At 42.0% G+C, this 18706-nt stretch overlaps 1 protein-coding gene across 1 annotated transcript in view; it reads right to left on the bottom strand.

Moving 5' to 3' along the window:
* CREBRF (CREB3 regulatory factor) overlaps positions 1–12654 on the bottom strand; it is a 31310-nt gene extending 18656 nt beyond the window's left edge. The window contains exons 1-2 of the mRNA XM_065409135.1: positions 12534–12654; positions 1243–1432 (exon numbers count right to left, since the gene is read on the bottom strand). Of these exons, the coding sequence (XP_065265207.1) occupies positions 1243–1356 (114 nt within the window). The 5' untranslated portion in view covers positions 1357–1432; positions 12534–12654. The remainder of the gene's footprint in view (positions 1–1242; positions 1433–12533) is intronic.
* Between the last annotated feature and the right edge of the window lie 6052 nt (positions 12655–18706).

Below are 18706 nucleotides of genomic sequence, written 5' to 3'. Positions count from 1 at the left end.
ATAGGTGGAACTTTGTGTAGAAACATTTTGCAGTTAGGTTAGGATTACTGGCCACAGAAATAATAAGTAAAAAGACTCCTTCCTGCTTTTTGCCCTTATTCCTTATTTTTTACTCCTGCTTTACTGTTTCCACCCCGTCCTCACGAGACATCACTCATTAGTCCTGGGAGCTAGGGAGGAAGCAGCATTGCATTACTCTCACCTAGAGTTGGGCTGGTATGTGAATCATTGCAGTAATAAAAGACTGTTCCAGGCACCTACCCTCATCAGGAAGACAACTTTGCTGAGTCGTGTTTTATGACAGAGACTACATGACCAGTCGTATCACTACCAGGGCCCAGAAATTCTATGGAATTTCTATACTGATTTTTGCAGCAAGGGTAAGCATTTAGTGTAGTATTCCCAGAGAAGTCACAGCGGGATACAAGACTGTCAGAGAACCAGACCAATTATATCTCCCTATTTGTGTGTGTGCGTGCGCACAATAATGGAGCAGTGTAATGCTCTGTCAAAACCAACAGCCAGTTTAAAAACAAACAAAACAAAACAAACAAACAAACTGAAACAATGCTATGAAGCAATGGCAGTTATGGCTGCAAATGAGTTACTGCTATAAGCCTGATTTTTGGTTTCCCTCTAAAATCCACAAAAGAAGTCACACTGGACTCAGACTGGTAGAAGTCAAAATTTCTTCTATAAAATTGGAAATGAACTGGACAAGAGGTTTCTGAATTAGGACACTAGCAGGTCATAATTTGTGGTGTTTGCCTGAAAACCCACCTTGCTAGTAGGTGGTGATCTTGCTGGAAGATAAGTGTGTTTGACTGGCTCACTCTGCAGGTGGCTCATAGGTCCACAGACAGAGAGGTAAAAGTGGCTCTCTAGAAAGAGTACGTAGGGTATGGGTTAAGCAGCCGTGAGAGTTAACAACTCTAAGAGCAGTCAAACCGGAGGAGAAAACTTGAGCTTTTAGTTTTGTTTGTCCATTGATGATTACTTTATTATTAAATAAAGCCAAATCCTATAAGGGGACAGTTTTGACTCTACCCAGCATCTTGGCTTTAACTTAAAACAGATTGGGAAAGGCATCTCACTTGTTATAATTCATACTCTTCTGAAGGTTTCTTGTTAGCTCAAAAGAATCCTGTAATTTAACTATACTTTTAAAAATGCAGCAGTGTATGTGTGTGGAGGGAATACTTTACATAAGTAAATCAACCATAACACACACACCAGGCTTACCTGAGGCATTTCCAAGCCCAGATCCCCCAAATCCAATTCCAAACTTCTTGTTTTCTTCACTTTTGGATTCCTTTCCAGCTTTACTTCAGTGTCAATGGGTAGCATATAACTCATGCAATGAAAGGGATAGAGGTTTTCCCTGAAATAACTTCAGTTCGCACACATGGAGCTCTTCTCTCTTTGTAGACTTCTGTGTAAAATGAACATGCCAAACACCAAAAGTTAACCTTTATTACACTACAAATTAAGAGCCACAAAAAGGAAAAATACAGGGTTTTTTTTCCCTTCAGAAAAAAAAGTTAGTATCCCAACATGATCATTTCTGAGGGAGCAAAAAATAAAAATCCCCCGCAAAACTGAATAGACCTCATGCTGGAACATGCTACAAGAATTAGTTCTCCTCTCCTCCTGCACCCTGGTGTAAATGAAAAAGCATGGAACAAACAATACCTGTGCAAACCTTGCTGCTAGTTTAGACTATTTTCCATTACCTTTTGCCTCACTGTGTTTGTATGTCCTCTATCTAGATTGCGAGCTCTTCAGGGTAGAGACTGTCTTTCCACATGTCTGGAAAGTGCCCAGCATACTTTTAGGTCAATACAAACAACAGTTTTCATACATTTAATATCACAAAGTCAATACATTCTAGAATGAGACTCATGTAATCATCATCTTTTCCAAAGTGGATATTGAGGGCATACCTGTTTTAGTGTTTTCCCCATCCTTCTCTTACAAGTTCAGCCCATCCACCTCAAGCTACAATTTAATCAGTTTCTCATGCAGTAACATCTAGTGGCAGAAGGGAAGTGCAGCAGACACACTCACTATTAAAAAGGGGAACTTTCCTATTGGAACTTAAAGTTTGGGCCAATTCCAATTTCGTTACTCTTCCACTGACTTCTGCCTGGGCCTGGGTTGTTTTGATCCAATTTATTCAATAGTAATTTACTTGACTCAGTATCTTCTGTAGTCCCTTGAATAGTTCAAATGCATGATTGGAAAGGAGCCCTTATTTAGGGAATCCTGCATTTGTAACCACATGAGGAAGCAAGGCTATGAAAAAGCGAAGTACTTGGTGCAAACATGACAAAAAGCTCAGATAAATGATGGTGAGTGCAGGAGAAACTGATTTATACACCAGAACTAACTAGCCATATTCATTCCTGGTGTAATTCCACTGACAAAGGGATGAATTTGGCCAAATATTTATTGGCCTTCCTTCCCACACCCCCAAAAACATGAAAGTCTCTTTAAGGAATGATATGCACTGCCTAGATAAATCAGACAGCAGCAGTGTTGTATAAGTATTAAACCAAAATCCCAACTATCAACCCTGAAACAACAGTGCAGGAATATCAGTTGAAACATATTTCCATTTCTTTTAATGTAATTTTTTTATTTTGCACACAAATCTCTTCTAAAAGTGAAATCACTTGCTCAGATTACTTAAGTTTATTGTCATTTTTAAATGCAGAAATAGCACTAGTAATGTTCTCCTACAGCAGAGTAAACATGCCAGGAAAAAAAAAAATCCCTTTATAGACGAACTAACACAGGAAGGTAAATTATTCCTTCCCACTGAGATAGTCTAACATTTTGTATATTGAATTTAGTATTTTTAAAAAGTCATTTATATCTTAAGGTAAGTGAAACAGAACGCAAACAAAGCTCATGCCACAGCAAAATAAAGTGGTTTTTAAATGGCAGAGTCACAAATATAAACAACAACAACAACAAAAATAAAAACCCACAAAGTTTCAGATAGCCCAAATTTTAACTAGGCAAGACAGGTCCTCAGTAAGACAATGCAAATGCTTCCAATGAAGCCACCCCTTTTAGGACCTACATGTCAAATAAAAACCAGCCAGTCTTTTCTGAAGTAAGATTTTCTTTCTAGCCTCATATTTCCAACAATCCCTTTTTTATTTTTGTGACAACTGATGTTTAAACTTTCTGGGAGACTGCCTCAGGGCATCAAGTGTGCAGCCCTTGTCTGTCTCAGTGCACTGAAAACTACACAAAGAAGAGACATCTACAGAGCAGGCTTGCTCAATGCTGTGAAATTTCACATTAGGTTGCAAAATAGATTTGCTCATTAGTCTAATGCAGGAGCAAAACTTTGCACTTTAACTTAAATTTTAAAAAAAGTATGGCAACTCATTTTGGAGCCTGGCTTTTCATATTTGTAGCTGGGGGGATGGGGGACGGGAGGCAGGGTTGAGGAAATGGATCTCATCTTTCAATACTAATCTGCACGTCAGAGTCTCTTTGCAGTTCTGTATGTTCAAAGGGATCAATTTTATCTTCTATAAACTTAATATGCCAGCATCTTAATGATTTTTGGCATCCAGAATATCTGAAACTGCAAGTCTATGGAGTGTCAAGGTCAAATTCTGCCTTTTTACAATCCATACAACCCCACTGCCTTTGATACACAAGGTATAAAGTCGGGGCAGAATTTTGCCCAAAGCCCTATGGCAATGGGTTCAGTAATGATTTGACACTTCCCAAAAGCTTCTCTGCTCCTCAATCTCCAGATTCTGCAAGTGTTATGAAGGTTATTAAGGAACATATCAAACTCTCATAAATTTAAGTATGGTAGTTGTTGATCTCCAACAAACTCATAGTGTCATATTCTCAAATGTCTCGTGCCCTTACTTGACTAGGCAGAATGTATTCAAATAATCATTCTTTTTCATATATCTTGTAAATTTTTGTTCTTAGTCCAAAATCTCATCAGAACACTTCAAAGATGGTACTTCAATCATACTTAGATAAATGCTAATGTTCATACTCTATGGGTAACCTCTGGTATTTACTGGTAGTTTTGAGGACAAGACAATTAAATGGTAAGAAACAGTGAGGGGCACAAGCTAATGACGCAGTTAGAGATTCTTAGTCTACCGTGTTCTCCACATTTACTATAGAGCAGGTCTGCCTTTTATTCTTTTCCATTCCTAAATTCCCTGGAATCATCAAAATCTTTATTATAAAACAAAATTAAACTTACTTAACATTTTCTGGGGCTGGTAGATTATAATTTAACGCACCAATCGACAATGTCTATGGAAACATGGGTTTAAAATCTGAATTGGTTGGAAAGGAAAATGAGTTTGTGGATCTCAAAGGACCCATTTATCCACATAAAACTACTATACAGTTCATCCATTATAAACAGTCTGTGCTTAAGACCACACTAGACCAGACTAGCAGGGGTGCTGCAGATCAGGATTCAGCATACTGAATACAAATTTGAATGAATGGAAGAACTGAAGGGGGGCCTAGAATAGGAGTATAAGTAATACTGAAGATCAGTGCACTTGCAGAGTTGTATGGGAGCACTTGCCCTTTAAGAGAGTTCCATTAATTCCTTAAATAAACATTAAAGGATACTGGGCATTGGTAATGTAATACACCCTTTCACTTCTAAATCACGGATGCTCCACGTGGGTTGTGATCATAAAGTTATAACCAACCCCTGTTCAGTGGAGTTTTCTAACTGATTATCTTGCTGGTGACCTTAATAGAAATGCTAAATGAACCACAGAGACAACTTTCAAGCTGGACCCTCCAATGTCAGGGTTGTTACATTGATGTGGTAGTGCAGAGGAGCTCGCATTGCCACTTCCTGTGTTGTATTTTATTCTCCCAGGTTGTAAATCCATCACCTTTCACCAGCATTAAATTCACTCAAAAGAAACCCCAAAGAGAAATTTCCAAACAACTGCAAGAGAATCTAGCTGAATGGCTTTACAATATACAGTGCACCTCAATCTGCAATAAGAATTTTGTACTTTAATTAGTTATGAGCAAGATTGCTATTTCATGTTTGTGATGTTAGATGCACATTTTGTACAGTTTGAAAGTTAGTAAATATAGCTAGATCTTTTGTTAAGAACTTGCACAGTGCCTATTATCACAGCAGCTAAGCACTTAGTTACAGAGTTAAAGTGCATTACATAAACAATTACATTTTCACTATCATGAGACGTGTTTCAGCTGCTATTAATATGTCAAAATTCCATTTTTAATACCAGAAGAAAGGGAGGAGAAAACATGTTTTCATGACTTCCCATGTGTACTAATCAATATTTTATTGATATTAATATTTGTACATGATTTGGAAGATGAAGAAATATAACTTGAAAGTTTCCCCAAACACCTATTAAGCCTGAGGATGAAGCCTATTAGCATAGGTGAAGAATGCCAGAGATGTCACATCCCCCAAAACTATGCCCATGTAATTTAAGAAGAACAACAGTATATGCTAGGTGTGTGTACTGTACTTAGCTGTAGCATTAACATTTTTTTTTTTTAGTTATCTAGATTTGTCTCCTGTGTTTTTGTTAAAGCTTCTTTCCTCTTCCTGAGTTTATTTCACTTTGTTTTCTGTTATGGACAACATATCTTCCCCACGACCCCCATTTGTCTCCCTACATTAAGTTCTGTTCTATACCTCTTCCCTTATATTTTAAGTCTGACTCCTCTTTCTCTCCCCAACCCACTCAAGATGGATCTCTTTTTTTGAAGGTGGAATGTCTTCCTCCAACAATAGATGATTATGATGGTCCCTTCTCGCCTTAATGTCTATGAGTTTATAAATACATGTTGAAACTTCCCCCTGCCAAACCTGTATATGCATCCACCTGCACCTGCCCAGAGGCTCATTTCCCTCACCTCCTCCAACATCAGGATCCTGATAAAACTGCAGCAGCACAACCTGAGCCATTGTGCCTTTTGGCTTCTCCTCCCATCCTGAAAAGCAAGCAACAGCTCAGGACACTCTACTCCCCAGCTCTCCTCCCACATTTTAAGAAAATGATGCCCTGCTGAACTTTTCTGCTATCAAATTCTTCCACTCTTCATCTTAGAGTAGTAGGCCCTAGGATCATATTGCTTCCAGGTTTGCCTCTTTCCCTCAGAAGGAACCAGCAGCTCCAGTTGCTCTGCTCCCTCTCCCCAGTGAGATTACTCTCCCAAAACAAAATTTCTATTTGACAAAAGCAGACTGGTTTTCAAGACATGTAAGTGGTACTATTAACCAGGGTGGGCAACCTGCGGCCCATCAGGATAATCCGCTGGCGGGCCGCCAGTTTGTTTACATTTGCACGGCCACCCACAGCTCCCAGTGGCTGCAGTTTGCCGTTCCTGGGCAATGGGAGCTGTGGGAAGCGGTAGCCAGCACATCCCTGTGGCCTGCAACACTTCCCACAGCTCCCATTGGCCGGGAACGGCGAACCGCGGCCACTGGGAACAGTGGGCGGCCATGCAAATATAAACAAACTGTCTGGAGGCCTGCCAGCGGATTACCCTGATGGGCCGCGTGCAGCCCGCGGGCCACAGGTTGGCCACCACTGTATTAAACAGAACCCTTTGTCTGCAAGCAGGCATCCACTGGGCTATAACTACACAAAACAGTGATCCATACTATTAATAACTTTAACTACTACAGCAAACAAGAAGAGTATGGTACTAGATTAAAAAGAGTAAATTCATAGTTTATTTGAACACATATCCTTATGCAAGAATTTCAGCCAAATAGCTCAAAGGTTACTCAGGCATGCTTCATTTCTGCATATTACATAAGCAGACTAACAGATGCCAGCAACTGATCACTGCTTTTTCACTGCATGTCATATTTCAAAGAGACTTTAAACAATATTGTTGCACTTAAGATTCTTAAAAAACCCACCAACCATCTATCCCTTTTGTAATAAAATGTTAACTTTTCTGTGCATTTTGGGGTGGGCAGAGGGGCTGGTGTTGAATGGACATATCGGACTAAATAATATTTTTAAATCATTGAGCCCCACCTGCCTCACTGTTTTGCTGCTGTAGGTGCTAATAGCAACATATTTTAAACAATAGCACCGTAAGCCCAAGGATCTCAAAAGGTAAGCATCATTATTCCTCTTCTAAAAGGACAGGGAATTTGAAGTACAGGAAAGTTAAGTGACTTGCTCCAGGTCACAGCAAGTCAGTGGAAGAATTGGGGATAGTACCCAGATATCTTGATTCATATTCTTGCTCTAACCACTACACTACATTCATCTTTAAACTCTAATACTACCAGCACCACTTTCCTCTGAACACCTGCTGCAAGGACATCTTATTCAAGAAAAACCTCATCAGACCAAGTGGAAAACTGCAGCAGGTTAAGTACAACAGTGAAGGACTGTTTTGTATTTTCATCTGTATTCAAGTGCTACAGGTTACACTATTTTCAGGCAAGTTATTAACAACTTTCAATTAATTCTTAAGATCTTTTAATACTTTTAGGAATCAATTTTAACTGTGAAAGGGATTCATTAGTATATTGATTTTACCAAAGTACTGTAAAACTAGAAAAGAGTTACTTTCACAAGAGATAATTATGAAACTGGTTTCTTCTGCTTACGTTTCAAGGGAATTCACTGTTAGAAACAGAACAATGAAGAGAGAAAATGAAAACAAAACTAAGCAATTATATAACTGATCTTTTGGAAGGAGTGTCCTAGCATAAGCAATGCTATAGAGATGTAGAATATGAAGTCATCGTCTCCACTCTTCTGCCAGTGTAGGGTTAGATCAGAGTCTTTGAGGAGGATGTGAGGGGCGCAAAGAAGGAAGAAATCCTTAATGCTCAGAAAACCCCTGGGTGAAGGGAAATGTAAACTTATTCTAAGTCCTCGTATCGTGGAATTATATTTTATATTTACGGAAACAAAAAAAGTTATATTAACTGCCGTCTCAGCACAAAATGCTTCAAACTCACATATTTTATAGCCAAGAAGTGTGCAAGTGTAGTCAATTTATCCATTATCAAACAACTGATAAAAATATAATCCAATTGCCCATGCCATCCAAAAACCTGTAGGAAATGTAAATGAACAAAACCAGAAGTGTTTATTTTTTCTTAAAATGAGTTATGACACAGGCTACACTTTAAAGCCTAAGGCAATACATTCAAGTAATCATCCCCTAGCACAGTGTTTCCCAAACTTGGGACGCCTCTTGTTTAGAGAAAGCCCCAGGCGGGCCGGGCCGGTTTGTTTACCTGCCGTGTCCGCAGGTCCGGCCGATCGCGGCTCCAGGCCAACGGGAGCTGCGGGAAGCGGCGCGGGCCGAGGGACGTACTGGCTGCCGCTTCCCGCAGCTCCCATTGGCCTGCAGTGGCGAACCGCAGCCAGTGGGAGCCACGATCGGCCGGACCTGCGGATGCGGCAGGTAAGCAAACTGGCCCGGCCCGCCAGGGGCTTTCCTTAAACAAACGGCGTCCCAAGTTTGGGAAACACTGCCCTAGCACCAATCTGTTAAGCAGATTTTCCAATATATTAGTTATTCTGTGTTGCAGTAGAACCTCAGAGTTACGAACACCTTGGGAATGGAGGTTGTTCCTAACTCTGAAAAGTTTGGAACTCTGAACAAAAAGTTATGGTTGTTCTTTCAAAAATCTACACCTGAAAAATAACAATACAGCTTTGAAACTTTACCATGCAGAAGAAAAATGCTGTTTTTAACCCTCTTAATTTAAACGAAACAAGCACAGAAACAGTTTCCTTACCATGTCAAATCTTTTTAAACTTTCACTTTATTTTTAGTAGTTTGTGTTTAACACAGTTCTGTACAATATTTGCTTTTTTTGGTCTCTGCTGCCTGATTGCATACTTCCGGTTCCAAATGAGGTATGTGATTGATCGGTCAGTTCCTAACTCTGGTGTTTGTAACTCTGAGGTTCTACTGTACCTCAAATAAATGCTCTCATAGGGTATTATATGCTTGATCCTCAAGGAATCTCTCTGATGCAGATAAATAATTTTTTCATTGTACAGTTGGGAAAACTGGGGTATAGGGTTAAGTGGTATGATGTATCGGAGATGGTCTCCTCTGACCACTAAATAATGCCTCTATCAAACACAGACAATCCTTTATAAGTTAGCTAGTGTTTGTACAGCACTCGAAAAGTACTGAGAATTATAACTCATTTCTCACTCCAGGAGCTGTACTATCAAGCAATGAGTTTTACAGGCCATGTGATCATCATTATCCACTTTCCTTCAACATCAACCGTACCAGGTTAGTTGACAATCCCAAGTATACCAATCACCTAAAATATCTCCGACCTAGCAGTTTCCACCCCTTATTTAGGCTGCCCACAATGAACATGCAACAGGTCCCCCCAAAAACTTCTGTATCTACATCTATTATTCTTACTCCAAAAAAAAAAAAAAAAAAAAAGTGTAAATGTTATAATTAAAAAACCCACAAGGGTATGTCAGCTGTGCTCAGAAGCAAGTGTCTGACATGCAACCTAGATGTCAGCCCACCTTTTTATTACTCTATTTTGAATTCAATTCTCTTACAGCTTGAAAGACCATGAGTCAAGTCTCATCACACTTATACTGGTTTTACACCAGTGTGACTTCAAGGAGTTACCACGGATTTACACTGTGAACAAAACAGGCCTACTGTGCTTTCAATCCAGAAATTAATATTTCAGTGTGTACAGTTAAAAACTTAAAATAAAGAATCTAGTCTGTATTGGAGTTTGAAAAAAGTGGAACGTTTTAATTGGTTAGTTCAGAATGAAAGATAGAAGAATTCTGGTCCTGAAATTAAACACTAATTATTGGATCAGTTACTGAAAATAATCCTCTAAAAAAATACACTTCACTTGCATCTGAAGAAGTGAGGTTCTTACCCACGAAAGCTTATGCTCCCAATACTTCTGTTAGTCTTAAAGGTGCCACAGGACCCTCTGTTGCTTTTTACAGATTCAGACTAACACGGCTACCCCTCTGATAAAAAAATACAGTGTGCCTCACCTATGCACATGCCACAGTTGTACTAAGGAACTGTCAAATCACAGGGATGAGATTAGGGCATGCCTCATAACTCAAAGGGATGGAGAAGTTCAGTAGTTCACCAAAAAAAGGCCTTAATCATACAAAAAGCTCCCTGGCAAGCAGATGCCAGCTGAAAGCCCCATTGAAGTAGAGGAGGGTCCTTGTAGGTGCAGAAGTTTACCTATTTGGTGACCCATTGATTTGAAAGAGGCTCTGTGCCAGGATCCATCAATACAAAGCTCCTTATAGGAATGATCTCATGGAATGTTAATATTTTCTTATAAGAAAAGAACGGAAAGAAGGATGATCAGAAAACTCATGCTTGGATAAACACCTTAATTTGTTTTAAAAGGGAAGTAATTCAGATTAATATTGGATTAAACTCCACATTTCTAGAATAGTTAGTGAACAGTTTATGACATTTTCTGAATTTTAGATCAAACATTTTTTGTAGAACATCAATATTGTGTATGATTATTCCTCATTTAAAAAAGCCAGAAGTGAACAGACTCATGGGGGAAAGAGGGAGGGTTTAAGCATGAAAAGAGAGAGAACATAACTTTAAAGTACCAAGTTACAGAGAATCTGTCTCCTTAACAATAAATGAAGATGTTTTACCCTCAGTTTTCTGATACAAACAATATTAGTGATGAGACAGCAAGTGACAGCAAGGAATTATGTCTGCCATGAGTCAGAGGGTAACTAGGGGAGCTGGTCTGGGTATGTGTGGGGTAGTCACAGCAGCAGAGGGGTGTTCCACTAGTTTTGTAAATTACTTCTTATCCAGCATGTGCCTCCTGACACCCCCTTGGCTTCAGAGAGCAGGAGCTCAACCTTCCAGCCCAGTCACCTGGATCAGGCATCTCCCATTTCTGCATCGTCCCGGAGCCCTATCTGTGCCTCTCCCCGCCACCTCAAAGGGGAAGGGAGCTACTCTTCCTAGCACACCCCTGGCTGAGCCCGCCCGCCTGCCTCCCCCAGCTCCGACCAGCCCCCACAGGCGTTGTCTCCCCTTGCCAACCCCTTGTGCCTGGGCCTCGCCCCCTCCTCCTGACCCACTAACACACCTCCCAGCCAACATGGCCGCCCCACCAACCAGCACCGAGCGCAGCCTAACCCGTGACACAGCCCGCCCCACCCCCTTCCCAACCTGATTGGCCAACCAACCTCCCAAGCTCGCACCCATTGGCCCGAACCGCCGCCACTCACCCGCCCAGCGGCTCTTTCAAGCTAGTGTGAGGCAACATGTAAACAAATCACTTTCATAGGCTCCTCAGCTAGGCAGTGCCGCTCCCCCCCACTTTCAAAGGAAAGGAAGAGGGGGGGGGGGAGCTACTTCGCTTCAGCGGGAAGGGATAATGGAACCTACTCTCACCAACTACAGCGTCCAGGCATGAGGGGGGGAAGGGAGGAGACAGGGGCAAGAGGCTCGCAGGCAGCTAAGTTCGCCCCACAAATCCCCCTATAGGGGAGGAAATAAGGACGGACCTCCAGCTACTTTCCAGGCCTGTCACAAGCCTATGACTCCTCCAGGAGCCCACGGATCCCCCGCCCCACAACCACAAACTAGTTACATAGAGTCACGGGGCTCAGTTGGGAGACTCCCTCGCCCGTTTCCCACCAAGCTGTCGCCTGTCTCCCCTATTTGCACTGATCCCTTATATACTGAGGGCTAAACAATCCCTTCATCCATACTACCAGAACCCACAAAGCCCCTGGAGGGAAGGCGCTTTAATCCCCATGATCGTACAGTGCAGGCTCTGCTCCCAGTGCCACGGCACAGACGCCTGATAGATGTAGGTTGCAATGGAAGCCGACAGGCCACTGCTAACTCAGTGCACGCCCCTGCACATGCTGCTGCTTTCCTTTGCAGTCTCTTTCAACTCTTTCTGCTATTAACTTGCAGACATTCATTTCAAAACATACCAAAGGCCTAAGAAACGACAGCAGTACAATCAACTGTGCCAACGGGTCAGACACCTCGGAAGCAGAGAAACTCAGACATCTGCCTAGCAGGGGGCTGTTCCGATCATACTACCAACAACCGCCCCCTTGAAGGAGCACAGGAAAGTGTCTGCTGCTCTCCACATCTCTATCAGCGTGGTACCTCCCCCATCCCATGCGCCTCTCCAAAACCAGGAGAGGGAATCGGAGGCAGACACACCCCTTTTTCACCCTGGCCTCAGTACCCCGGTCCTTCCTGGTGCGTATCAGCGACTCTCCTGACCTACTCTGGCTGCAGCCCCTGTACCCTTCTGCTGGGTTAAAGGGGCAATAAATGCAACCCCCCCCACCCCGGCAAGGACTGCACCAGCCTCCACACCGCTGCCCCCAGCCCTTGTCCTGCCATGGGCTACTAGTGCAACAGTCTCTAGAGCCTCCGCCCTGTCAGAGGCTGCTGCTGCTGCTACCGCCACCCCCACGACCCCTCCCTGCCCGAGGCTGCTGCAGCCGCCTGTCCCTCACCTGGCGTCCCCCCGACCCAGCGGGGGAAAGGGATATTTCAGTAGGGGGCGTCGCCCATCCCGCTCCGGCCCGGACCCTCCATGCTGCTTTGGGGTTTGTTTTGTTTATGTCTCTTCCTGACGGGTTCCCGGAAATCGCGTGACTCGCCCCCCTCACGTGGGAGGGGGGGGTCTGAGAACAGGCCAATCACAGAGAACAATGCACAGGGCCTATCAGAAGCTGCATAGCACGGACTCCTCTGTCATGTGACAGCGGTAAGTCTGTGGAGGGGCCCAGTGGGTGTGGGGGGATTGGTTCCCCTGCCCATATAGGATATGCCAAGAGTGGCCAAAGTTAGTGACCCTGAGGTTCTGAGCTGCATATATCGGGGGTAGCCGTGTTAGTCTGTAGCTATAAAAACAACAAGGAGTCTGGTGGCACCTTAAAGACTAACAGATTTATTTGGGCATAAGCTTTCGTGGATAAAAGTGAGGTTTTTACCCACGAAAGCTTATGCCCAAATAAATGAGCTGCATATAACAATCTTCAGAAGTTCAAGAGCTGGAGTATTCCTGCTAGGCCTGGGGGTTTCAGCCTTGCAGGGAGGGGGGGTCTTGGGGCTCCAGCCCCACGGGAGGGATCTGCTGGGGCTTGGGGGTCCCCTGCGGGAGGCACCTACAAGGGCTTGGGGTTTCAGACCTGCAGGGATAGAGGTCTCAGGGCTCCAGCCCTGCAGGAGGCACCTGTTGGGGGCTTCAGCCTCGCTCCTGCTGAAGCCGCCAGCCCCAGCAGGTGCACCCCACAGGGCTGAATCCCTGAGACCCCCATCCCTGCAGGGTGGAAGCCCCTAGCTCCACCACCCCACTGCAGGGCAGAAACCGGGAGCTTCCCTGCCCCCCCCCTTTAACTGTAAAAGAGCTGAATCCGGCTTATGGGCCACAGTTTGGCCACCCCTGATATATATGCCATACAGGGTAGCAGGTGGTCCCAAGGGAGTTTCCCCACCCAAGGATCAGTGGGGTCTCCCAGGGAGTCACCCCATACTCAGGGCTATGGGACTCCAGGCCCCACCAGATGTTCCTCCATCCCCCTTAGGGAGGGCATGCCCCACAGTTTGGGGACCTCTGCCATATGGTATAAACCCTCAATTAAAAAAAAAAAAAAATTGAAAGTTTGAGCCACATTTGGTACCTAAATCTCTCCTGCAGCCTATAAGCAAAGGCTCTGAAGCTAGTGTGTATTGTAGTGATATGCGAGTTTATATATTTTTTCATTTATTTTTTTCCTGGCCATTGTTTACTGATGAATTTAATTCTATTGCCTGTAAGTCTAGGTCTGTTAAATAAAGAAGATGTAAAGAATAGTGAAAAAATCATTGTCAGCTTCAAAACACCTTCCAGATCTTACTAACTACTCCTTAGATTAAAACCAATATATTTGGAAAACCTTATTTACTTTCTGCTGTTTAGACTGCTCAGTTTACTTTTGTACTTACTTCACACTGGCCAACACAATTATTAGTATTTATTTGACACTATCCAAGAATGTGGTAGTTGCCTCACAGTACAAACAGGAAGACATGGTCACTGTCTTGAAGATCTTAAAATCTATTGCCTCAGTTCTGCAATGTGCCAGGCACAAGCACAGCAGTCTCCCTACACACTACTACTTGTTGGCTCAGGACCTAATGTCAAATGGAGGGGTAACAAAACAGTAATGAGAATAAGGGAGGATGGACAGAGCTAACATCAATAAAATAATGTTATCAGCAAAAGCTTATGCACACCATGATGGAGCAAACAATTATTGTTTAAGAATAAATAAATGTCTTTCCCTCATCACAGGTCAAAGAGGAGAGGTTAGTGGCTTGGCAGACCAGTTCAAAAGGGCATTCCATGCATAGAAGACAGTGTGGGTAAAGCAGCGCAAAGAGAAGTAGACAATAGGACAGAAGTCATCTGTAGAAATGGTGACCACATGCACCCTGTATTCACACTCTACACATCACTGTAATAATCTTTGTACAAAATATGCTTCGATATTGTTTGAAAACTAATAGCTTGCTGGCTAATAATATCATGGTGGAATGCATGTAGCAATATGTTAGTTTGTGAACAAAAGGTGAAATCATGACTGAAGTGTGTTTTCCAGACAAGTCTGGGGAGTGGGTAAATCCGTTTCTCAAAGACAAAGGACAAGTTGAAACCTCTAGCCAGGTGTCACCAAAGCTGATAGGTAATCACCTACCAAGTGGCTATTCTTGAGAAAGGAAGCGGGGCAGGAACAAACAGATCTGCCTCTTAGCAAACAGCAGCTTTTCACCACCAGTCTCTTTGGCTATTGTCTACACTACGCACCTTTTAGTGACACAGTTGTGCCACTACAGCAGTGCTGCTAAAAGGCACACAGCGTAGTCGCTGTTTGTCGGCAGGAGAGAGCGCTCCCGCAGACAAAAAAACTTCCACCTTCAACGAGTGGCAGGAGAGCTCTCCTGCCGACAACGCACTGTTCACACCACCACTTTTCATCAGCAAAACTTTTGGCGTTCAGAGGTGGTTTTTTTGTTTTTTCCCCAAAAGTTCTGTCATTCAGGTTCCAGTGTAGACAAAGCCTTAGTCTCCATCCTCACAGCAGGAATGAACTTTATCTAGGGGTAACCCTCAGGAAAATGCAATTTCAAAGGGTGACTGAATTATAAAAGAAGTAAAAACACCCCAAGTTCTCTTTCCTTATCTATCTCTCTCTTTTCCATGTAAGATGACAAAAGAAACAGCCTATGGACTTTTGGAGCAGATTGTGACCAGAAATTTGGTCAGCCCTGTTGCTGGGAGCTTGTGGTAAGAATTTCACTTTGAACCAAGTCTAGTTTGTTAAGTTTAGAAAGCATTTTATCTTTATTTTTCTTGTAACCATTTCTAATTTTAATGCCTTATACTTGTACTCACTTAATCTCTTTATAATTAAACAAATTTGTTTTATTCTTTAATTAAAACTAATCCAGCATTGTCTTTAAACTGAACCATGTAGGTAATTGCAATTATGGTAGCAAATGTTTGTATATTGATATCCTTAGAGGGTCAATGGACCTACTATTGCCCAGAACACACATTCGGGGGGGGTGGGAATCCAGGACTGGGAGTGTGTTGGGTTCACCCAGCTAGTGGTAACCAAGGCTGCTGAATGCCAGAGTGTAGCTGGGGTCTGCTAACAGGCAGCTGGGGTCAGAGTTGCTAGACCAGGTTATGGCTATATACAGACACTCAGGGTGTAACCTGCATCCTGTTTGGGAGGAGCCCCAGCAGCAATGCATTGTGAGACACCCAAGGTTGCAGAGAAGGGGTGACACAGCCTGTCACTGGTCTGGATTGCACAGCACAATGTGGGGAAAGAGGTGAAGAGAGAAGCAGATAAATAAGACAAAATAGTCAGCTGTAGAGATGGTTGCAGAAACAGAGAAAGCCATATTCTGTAGGAATATTCAGTTCTGTCAAAGCTGAAACACTTCACAAAATCGATTTAGTTTTAATGGAATTTCATTTCAGAAGAAAACCAACAATGTCAAAATGTCCTGTTTTGACATTTTCAGAACAAGACATTGATTTTTTTTTGTTTTGAAATGATTTTCATTGTGCATTTTTAAATTTTGTATCTTATATTGCACATAATTTTAAAAAGACAAAATTAAAAAATGTTTTAATTGACCCAAAACAATTTTTTTTTAATTTCCTTTATGAGGGATTTTGGAATTTTCAGGTTTCATTCCAATTTGGAATAAAGTCAAATTTCAAAATCCTTTAGGAAATGGAATTTCATCTTCTGCACAGCTCTATTAGTCTCCTTATAGTTAGTTTCATTTTGGGGTTTTCATCTGCCCACACTATAGTGCCACATTTATGGGTTGCAAATAGTTCAGAACAAAATCTAAATCCAAACAGTTTTAACTGATGTTTACATCTTTAAAAATTAATTTTATTAATTTCAAATTTTATTGTAAAAATAACAGTTAGCAAGACAAGATCAACAGAAACAACAGCATCAAAATAAAAAAAATCAGGGTTGTTCAGAGAGAAAACAGTACTTGGAAATCTTGGACGGACACCAACTTTAAAAACAAGTTGAACATAATCAGCAAAGGTTAGCTGGTCTAGTTTTAGACTTAACGTTATATTAAATGGCAGAAAAAACAATGGTGTTAATAGGCAGTTTTGTAAATCTTTTACAAGATTTACATTTTGGGCTTCAAACTACCTGTCAATGTACAAAGTATGAGATAAAAAGAATAAAGTTCATGGGATGGGTTTCACCTGTGATGACTTTGAAACAAAGAAGTATCTCCAGAGTCCAGCTGAGTGAGCCTCAGAAATTCAGCTGAAGGAAATAAATACCAGATTGAGGAATTTCCCTATATTTTATGCATCAGCACGGTGAGCTAACACTTCCTCTCTGAGACAGTTGTCAGATAGTTAATGTGAAGAACACTGGAGGTATCTGCATTTTTTTTTCAATGAGTATTATGCGGACCTCTCTTTATTGGATTACTATCATGCTGTCTGCTACATGGGTGCAATGAGTTAACACAGTCCTGGATGGCTTTTTGCATGTCTGCAGGAAGCCAAAGTCAATAGCTTTAGACAGCCCTAAGTACTAGTGCTTAGCAAACACCAGAGGCGTCAAGGCCTTTAACAGTGTGTCTATCCAAGTTGGGCACAGCACCCCCCTACCGTATGGCAAAGGGGGGAGGGGAGTTTATGGATACAAAGGAAAGGGAGTTGCCTGGTTTTAAAAAGAGATTCTCCCTGAAACTGAGAAGAGACTTAATAAAAATTTGCATGGAGTTAAACTCGTCTACTCCTCTGTTGGATAATAAATTAATAGGAACATTATTTACCTACACAAAAGTCTGCTTTGTGACTATTGCCGTGGTTTCCCACTTCACCAATCCACCACTTTCCTCATTCAAATTCCTCCTAAACTCATATCTGATACCTCCACGTAGTTTATTTTGTAAAAGTGCTGAATTATATCCTATTCCCCAGCATGGCTCTTCATTTGTTGCTCAGACTGTAATATATTCATGCTAACACCTGTCTGTGTTTTTTTGTAACACAAAGTGGTGAATATCATCATCACAGACTGTATCTGAGGCTTGTGTATAATGGAGATGCCCCTTCAGCTCTATATAGATGTGGCTAACTGCAATGGTCACAAAATCATGGACATGTTTTAAATAGGAAGGAGGGTAAGTGTGTCAAACCCATGTAGGCATGAACTGGGATTTTGATTACACCCTGCATAGAAGAGGTTTGTTCCCCATTTCCTGCACCTCAGTGGTTTCCAATCTCAGGCAGTACTAGATTAATCTCTCCTCATGGAGGCCCAGCTGATATATATGGCTTTCACCAGTTATCTGTCTTTTTTCACATTTGGCCTAGGATTGGCATGATCTCTGTTTAGAATTAGAATACCTTTGAGGATTACCTGGAAGCATCAGCTAGGTCAAAATGTAGTCCTTGTGCTTTCTGCTGTGTACTGGGTCAATCCAAAGGGTTTGATACCATCAATACCCCAAAAGTCCTGGCATCAGGTTAGCCAAGTAACAGTATCTCCACTTATGTCTATTTGAAATTGGCTCTCTTATCTCCAAGATCAAATTCCTGGCATCAGGCAACAGAGCATTCTGGGAGGGATTCTCAGCTCTGGAACTCATTTACTCTGAAGGGTCTTTCAGAGAATGTCTATTTCTAAGGCACATGCCTAGATCTATATCTAGTGTTTTTTTCCTAATTGCAGTCTTTAGCATTAGGTAGGGTTGGTCGCTGTAGCATAACTTAAGGCAGTTTATTATTAGAACAGTGACTTTCTATACTAACTCTTGATGGTGCTTTAGCCCAAGCACCAAGCTCTATTTTGTCATAGGCCTTTACTATATATCATGGAAAATAAAGATACTGAAGTTGAACAACTTGCACTACAAGAAAGGATTCAGAGGGAAAGCAGCCGAGTAATTTCCCTCAGTATAGACCACCAGCTGGGGAGTTGGAGTCAGCTGGATAAGAACTCTTACATTCAGATGGCATAGTGAAATAACAAGCAATATTAGATACAAGTATATTGAAAGCTCTGAAAGTTTCAAAAGTTGAACTCTTTGACTAACTAAGCAAGATTAACGTTACAGAAGTCTACCCAAAAACAAA

The sequence above is a fragment of the Emys orbicularis genome, chromosome 8 (assembly GCF_028017835.1).
Source record: "Emys orbicularis isolate rEmyOrb1 chromosome 8, rEmyOrb1.hap1, whole genome shotgun sequence".
Taxonomy (NCBI): domain Eukaryota; kingdom Metazoa; phylum Chordata; order Testudines; family Emydidae; genus Emys; species Emys orbicularis.
This window is presented reverse-complemented; position numbering and strand designations above follow the sequence as displayed.